Genomic DNA, 6,570 nt, shown 5'->3' with positions numbered 1-6,570 from the left:
AAAACGGCCAAAATACTTAAAATAATGCCATTATTCAAATAATCCATAAAATGTTAATGAAGACAATCAATTGAGAATACACACAAAGAAATTTAAAGACATGCAAACGAATTTTGAAAGACGTATTGTTTATTTATTTAAAAATATATAAAATATTGTTTCCCCAACAACTATTGAAATGGATTAATTATTATCAAAACTTATAGATGGTCTTACACGAATATAACGTGTAGAGCCACCTGGAGAAAGGCACATTCAGAGAACGATAATAGGAAAAATTTTACAGGGAGTTGCAGATCTGTTTTAAATTAAAATACTATAATCTGTGGAACGGATTTTTTTTAGGGTTGATAAGTATTTCTTAAAATTTTGTTTTTCAATTTTCATAGCATAAATTTACAGGTGAAATTATTTAACATGAACCAAAAGATAAATTCATTATGTTTCCGGAATTTTGAAGTTAATAAAAGATCATAATTTTAAATAATATACTTGTACTTTTTTTTAACACATTCGCCGTACGGAAACTAATAATCAACAATTTCAATTTTTAATTTTTGCACATTCAATAATATTTAATATGGTTAATATGGTAGTCGATATTCAAAGTACTCTATAACGCCATTTTTTAATAAAAAAATCAATTGAAAAACTACATAACAAATTTTAAAATTATTTCACCTATAATAAGTTACAATGCTGAGTTTCTGAGATATCGCAATTTTTGGATCGATTTTAGTCCGTATCTAAAATACTATTCGACCCGTCATCAAATGCACCCAATTTTTGTACTTTTTGGGTCAAAATTACCTTATATACAGAGTTTTATCGAAATTGGAGATAAAAAAAAAACCGAGAAAAACACACAAAAAATTTTTGTTTTGGAATTTTATGAAACTCGGTGGATGGGGTAATTTTGATCCAAAAAGTATAAAAATCAGATTAATTTAATGATTGGACCTAGAGAAAGTTCACTTTTAAAAAAGTTACGAGATCCCCACCAAGACAGAACTTCTAGCATTCTTGGTAGCATCAAGAAACGTTGTCAAATTTTTTTTATAATGTAAACAGGATATAAGAAAAACGTAAGGTGTGTAATGACAGAGTGTTTACGATGAAGTATATTGCTACTTAAGTAGCGGGCTAAAACTGGAAAATGTTCACCATTTGAGTTTCAACTGACAACTTTTGTCTCACGCTATTCACTTTATATAAGTTAGCTTAATAGGTTGAATAAACAAATATATAAAACAAATTTTATTATATATTAATTAACATTTTTATTCAACAAAAGAATCACTTTAATATAATACGAAGATCAATAGTTTTCGCTATTAATATAATTAGCTTAATTATTTATTATTCATAAATTAATATTTTTACAACAGGATCACTTTAACTAATTATTATTCAAAAATTAATATTTTCATTCAAGAACAGAATCACTTTTTTCTATAATAGGAAGACCCATAGTTTTCGCTATTAATATGATTAGATTAATTATTTATTATTGAAAAATTAATATTTTTATTCTACAACGAGTTCTCAATGTTCTGTTATAATAGGAAGACCAATAGTTTCTGCATCAAAAGGTGGATCGAAAATGTATCTTGAGTATGGTTTCATTGGTACAACCTAAAATCGAAAAACGAAATTGATTAGTTTAAATGCATATTATAATTGACATCAAAATTGATTAGTTAACAAATTAAAAATTTTGATAAGAATTCAGAAAATTAATACCGTTTTTTGCCCCAATTTTCTAGGTCAATGATTTTAGCGGACCGAGTGCAAACCGTCACCAAATTAGCAACGAATAACATTCACAATAAGAGTAATTACGACAAGCTAACTCAGACTGATGGTGACTACTTGGTAGTCGAAATACGTATCTTTATAATACAAAAATTGATCTAGAAAATTGTGGTAAAAATCGAAATTTATTTCCAAGCATCTTAAGAGACCACATTTATTATCTTTGATAATATATAATTCAGAAAATGCAATTTCTTAAATTTCAAAACTTTTTATATCTCAAGAGAGGTAGGTATGTTTATTTATAAACCCCTTTCTATTTCAAAATTTAACGGCCACCCGTTGTTATTAATCATTGTAATTAGAAATACACGTATTGGAAGGAACATTTTTCTTGAAACATAGCTAAGAACACTCATTAAATTAAATTTCAAAAAAAAAATCGGTTCATCCGTTTAGTAGTTACGATGCTACAGACATACAGACACACATAACGTTCAAACTTATAACACTCTTCTTTTTGATTCGAAGGTTAAAAATACTTTTGAACATGTAATATAATTTCATGACTTACCCTTATAATAAATTGATGCGGACAATACTCTAAAACAAACCAATGAAATTCATATGTTGTGTGAACTATTTTTTCTTGTGCTAATTTTAATTTTAGTTTATCAATTAATGTGTAATCAATTATCTTCTTCTGTGCCGTTACCTTCTTTACAACATTTGCTAACAATTCAATGACTTCTTCATTTTTCCTATTGGCAATTTCTTCTTCGTAACTGTAAAAAAAGAAAACAATGACTGACAGAAACTGATAAGAGCCGCAAATATATCCCTAGCACGACTATCACAGATAGTTGCCAAGAATTTCATTCTACTTGATTTATTATAACATCTTCAAATTTACTAATATTTAATTTTCTATTTCGTGTTATTACGGAACACTCCATATAACTGTAAATATGTAGTAAATAAGGTCTGCAAAAAAAAATTTTTTGTCAGCTGCATGAGATATTTTTACTAAATTATGTTTTAGAATGCGCTGATTTCAGAAGTGATGGACATTTTTTTCTATCACGTAAGGTTTTTTTGCAATTTCAAACACAAAAAATTAGTAAAAGCACTCGTTTATTAAAAATTATACAGTAGCCTGAAAGCATAGTGACATCCCATCTTCCTTGATACCGTCTCTCGATATCGAGGACATCCTGGTAAAACCGCTCACCCTGTTTTTCACTGTAAGCTCCCAGGTTTTCAGGAAAATATTCTATGTGGGAGTGTAAAAAATGGGCCTTCAAGCTTATCTTGCAGCCTTGAGCTTCGTATGCTGTTAGTTGAACAATGGTTTTGTAGTCAGGATCCTTAGTATTTCCCAAAAACTTTCGCATTACATCCTTGAACGATACCCAAGATTTCCACAAAGAGGGTATCAATTAAAAGCTTTCTTATGTCGGGGCCAGTGAAAACTCCCTCTTTCAACTTTGTTCAATGGGTATTTAGTATGCCTGCCTGCTGACCCAAAAGCATCGTGAGTATTTTGAAGTCCCCACAAACCATCCATTGATGATCCTGATATTTGATTCTTTCCAGGGTAATGGCCAAATTGTTATAGTTAGTATTCTTCCATATGCACAGAATAACCCATTGGAAGCGAAACTAATTTATTTTTATTGTGTAATAATACTACTTTAAGACTAGTTTATGTTGTTACTAATTTCTATGAAAACCTATGTGATAGAATGTTTTGAATAGTTTTTCTGTTTTTGGGAGGTCAAAATCAATAAGAAAATGTAAAAAAATCCTATGCAGTTTTTTAGTCGCAGACTTGTGTTATCATTCTTTTTCAAAAAACGTAAAACATTAAAAAAATGATTTAAAAAAAAAAAAATACTTGTTACTAAGGACACTGAAAATTCTCGATTGTAAATCAGGTTGATTCTGAATCCATCTAGGTGGTTTTATTTTTGGTGGTTTATAATTTCTGTCATTAATTTTTCTGAAATCGTCATCCTTTGGAGATTTTTTCTCTAGTTTTTTAAGCTGTCGTATTTTTGTTGGTGGTTTTAGTGGTTTTGGTGGAATTGTAGGTTCGCTAACATATTTAGATTTATATTTTTCTTTGATTTCACGTTCCATTTTTTCTTTCAATTTCTTTTGATGCTCAAGGAATTTTAAAATTGATAATTGCGTTGATTTCTAAAAAAAATTATATACAAAATGATTAAGGTGTCTTATTCCAGAATATCACACGTTAATGTACTAGTAACTTAATTGCCAAAGAAATTTTAACGATTAAATTAAGTTTTCTTGAAATTTTAATCTATTATTTTAATTTAACTTACTTCCAAGCTAGATAATCAGAATCGTCGTAACTGGGAGTGCTTTATCTGCCATTTTTCAAAATTATCTAACAAACAAATTTAACAGCGAATTAAGCACTAGGCGTGGTAGGTATGTCCTGGGGAAAAGGAAAAAGTCAAAAGAGAGAAGGGCAGATATGTAGGAGAAGGACGATGAGTTGATTTACGAAGATTTCGATTTTTTGGTTCAGTCCGCCACCAAATTAGCAAAGAGTAACCTTCATAATAAGAGTAATCACTAGCTAATTCTTACTGATGATGACTACTTGGTAATCAAAAATACGTATTTTGAAAATACAAAAAACTGATCTAAGAAATTGGGGCAAAAAATCGAAATTTATTTCGATATATCCTAGAGTTCTCATTTATTATCTTCGGTAATATTTAGATTTATGAAGAGTAAAAATAGGGATGGAGTCAAATTTTTATGAGAAGGGCTACACAAAAGAACGTAGACGGTCGATTTAACTAAAAAAAATAGAAATTAGATAAATTTAGCCATTATCAACAACAATTTAGTATGACTTTTTTATCGACACGAAAAGTTCGCATTGTTCTGTGAGAAATTTAATATAATTTTTACTACTACGTTAACGTGAAAATAAATACGTTTGAAAAAAAAAAACCTTTTCATTCGATGAGCTCTGACCCAAAGCGTTTTCGGAACTAGGGAATAATTGTTGCACCGGTTTCTCTAAATTTTCAGATTGTATTCCATTATTCGAATTCAAATCTTCCTCTATTTCTTTTGCTTTAAAGAACGATTTTAAAGTCAAATTTCTTTTTGTAATTTTTTGCCCCATTAAATTTTCATCGTTGTTTTGCTTTGAAATATCAATGGTTGTTCGATTTGATATATTTAATAATTTTTCACGATGAACAGGCGAAAGGTTATCATTATCTTCTTTGTTTAAATTATTTTTTAAATTTATATTTGTTTTTGATCTTCCTCCTTTCGGTAAATTATTGGTATTGCCTTTGTCGATTTGATTTGAAATATGGTGGCTAGATGGAGATTTTTCGTGCAGTTCTTCATCTGAACTTTCAGTTGTATCAGTATCACGTTTTGTGCGAAAATAGGTTCGCCTCGAATTATTTAAACTCACAGAACTTTGATTACGGGCTGATGTAATTCGATCTTTGATTTTATTTTTTTCACTAAATGAGTTGTTAGTATTTTCAATTTGAATTTTCGATGAATGTTTGTCATCGAGAAGTTTTTCTTTAAATTTACCATATGAAGGTGGTGGTCTATTCTTTCTAAATTCTTCAATTTCTGAATCCTCTACAATTTCTTCGATTTCTTTATCTGAACTTCCTACTTTCGATATAATATTGCTATTACCTTTCTCGGTTTGATTTGAAATATGTTGGCTTAATGGAGATTTTTCGTTCAGTTCTTCATCTGAACTTTCAATCGCATCAGTATCACGTTTTGTGCGAAAATAAGTCCGTCTCGAGCTATTTAAGCTAACAGAACTTTGATTACGGATTGATGTAATTCGATCTTTGATTTTCTGATTTTTATTTTTTTCACTAAATGAGTTATTAGTATTTTCATTTTGAATTTTCGATGAATGTTTGTCGCCGAGAAGTTTTTCTTTAAATTTACCATATGAAGGTGGTCTATTCTTTTTAATTTCAGTATCTACAATTTCTTCGATTTCTGTATCTGAATCACTGTATAATTTCTTAAACGAATTTGACAAACTTTTCGATGGCGAAATTTTTTTCGAATTGATTGTAATGTTTTTAGATTGGTTATTTTTGTCGTTATTTCGATTATTTTCTGTTTTATTAATGTTATCCTGTAACGACGTTGCATGCTCCATTGCCTCATACTCTTGATAACTTACATTCGATTTCGATGAGCTTTTTCTCGAATAATCTTGGCTAAGTTTAACATTGTTTTGTTCATCATTTTGTGAGTCAGTTGAAGGTTGGGAGTTATTTTGATTTGCTATTGGATCAATATGCATACCTTCACGGTTACTCTTATAACTTTCATTTGAAAGTTCTGATGACTTCGTTGAAGGTTGGGATGTATTAGATCTATCTCGATTTGCTTTTGGGTCAAGATGAATATCGTCACGATTGTTCTTATAACTTTCATTTGAAGCTGGCGACAATAGTTGTAAGTTTTGTAAAGAAGATTGTTTTTCATTATCAACTATTAAATTTGCTTTAAATCCTCCATAAGAAGTTTTTCTATTTTTAACTTCATTTATTACAGAAAATTGTGGATTCAAATTTTCAGTAACTGGTTGAATATTCTCGGAGATACTAAGAGCTTCTGCATTTGTACTTCTTTTTTTATACGTATTGGCCTTTTTTTCAATTTTATCATTTTCAGAATCTATATCATTTTCAATTTGATATGATGACAATTTTCTTTTAGTTTTGTCAATAGAAATCGAAGCTTTTTTTGAGTTTGCATTGTGTAAATTTA

At 29.2% G+C, this 6,570-nt stretch overlaps 1 protein-coding gene across 1 annotated transcript; it reads right to left on the bottom strand.

Moving 5' to 3' along the window:
• Window positions 1-1,545: 1,545 nt before the first annotated feature.
• On the bottom strand, window positions 1,546-6,454 carry LOC123293253 (uncharacterized protein DDB_G0288805-like). The gene is made up of 4 exons (XM_044874016.1): window positions 4,748-6,454; window positions 3,653-3,957; window positions 2,330-2,540; window positions 1,546-1,635 (listed from the first exon to the last, which is right to left on the bottom strand). The coding sequence occupies exons 1-4, from the start codon at window positions 6,098-6,100 to the stop codon at window positions 1,546-1,548; spliced, it is 1,959 nt and encodes a 652-aa protein (XP_044729951.1). The 5' UTR covers window positions 6,101-6,454.
• Between the last annotated feature and the right edge of the window lie 116 nt (window positions 6,455-6,570).

The sequence above is a fragment of the Chrysoperla carnea genome, chromosome 1 (assembly GCF_905475395.1).
Source record: "Chrysoperla carnea chromosome 1, inChrCarn1.1, whole genome shotgun sequence".
NCBI classification, from domain to species: Eukaryota; Metazoa; Arthropoda; class Insecta; order Neuroptera; family Chrysopidae; genus Chrysoperla; species Chrysoperla carnea.
This window is presented reverse-complemented; position numbering and strand designations above follow the sequence as displayed.

What these genes read in the sequence shown, in the direction of transcription:
- LOC123293253 (XM_044874016.1), bottom strand. Translation starts at nt 6,100, where the DNA reads ATGCATATTGATCCAATAGCAAATCAAAATAACTCCCAACCTTCAACT. An exon ending in TTCAGTGTCCTTAGTAACAA is followed by an intron (nt 2,541 to 3,652) that starts GTATTTTTTTTT and finishes CTTTTTTTACAG; the next exon opens with TTACGAAGAAGAAATTGCCA. An exon ending in CGCATCAATTTATTATAAGG is followed by an intron (nt 1,636 to 2,329) that starts GTAAGTCATGAA and finishes TTTCGATTTTAG; the next exon opens with GTTGTACCAATGAAACCATA.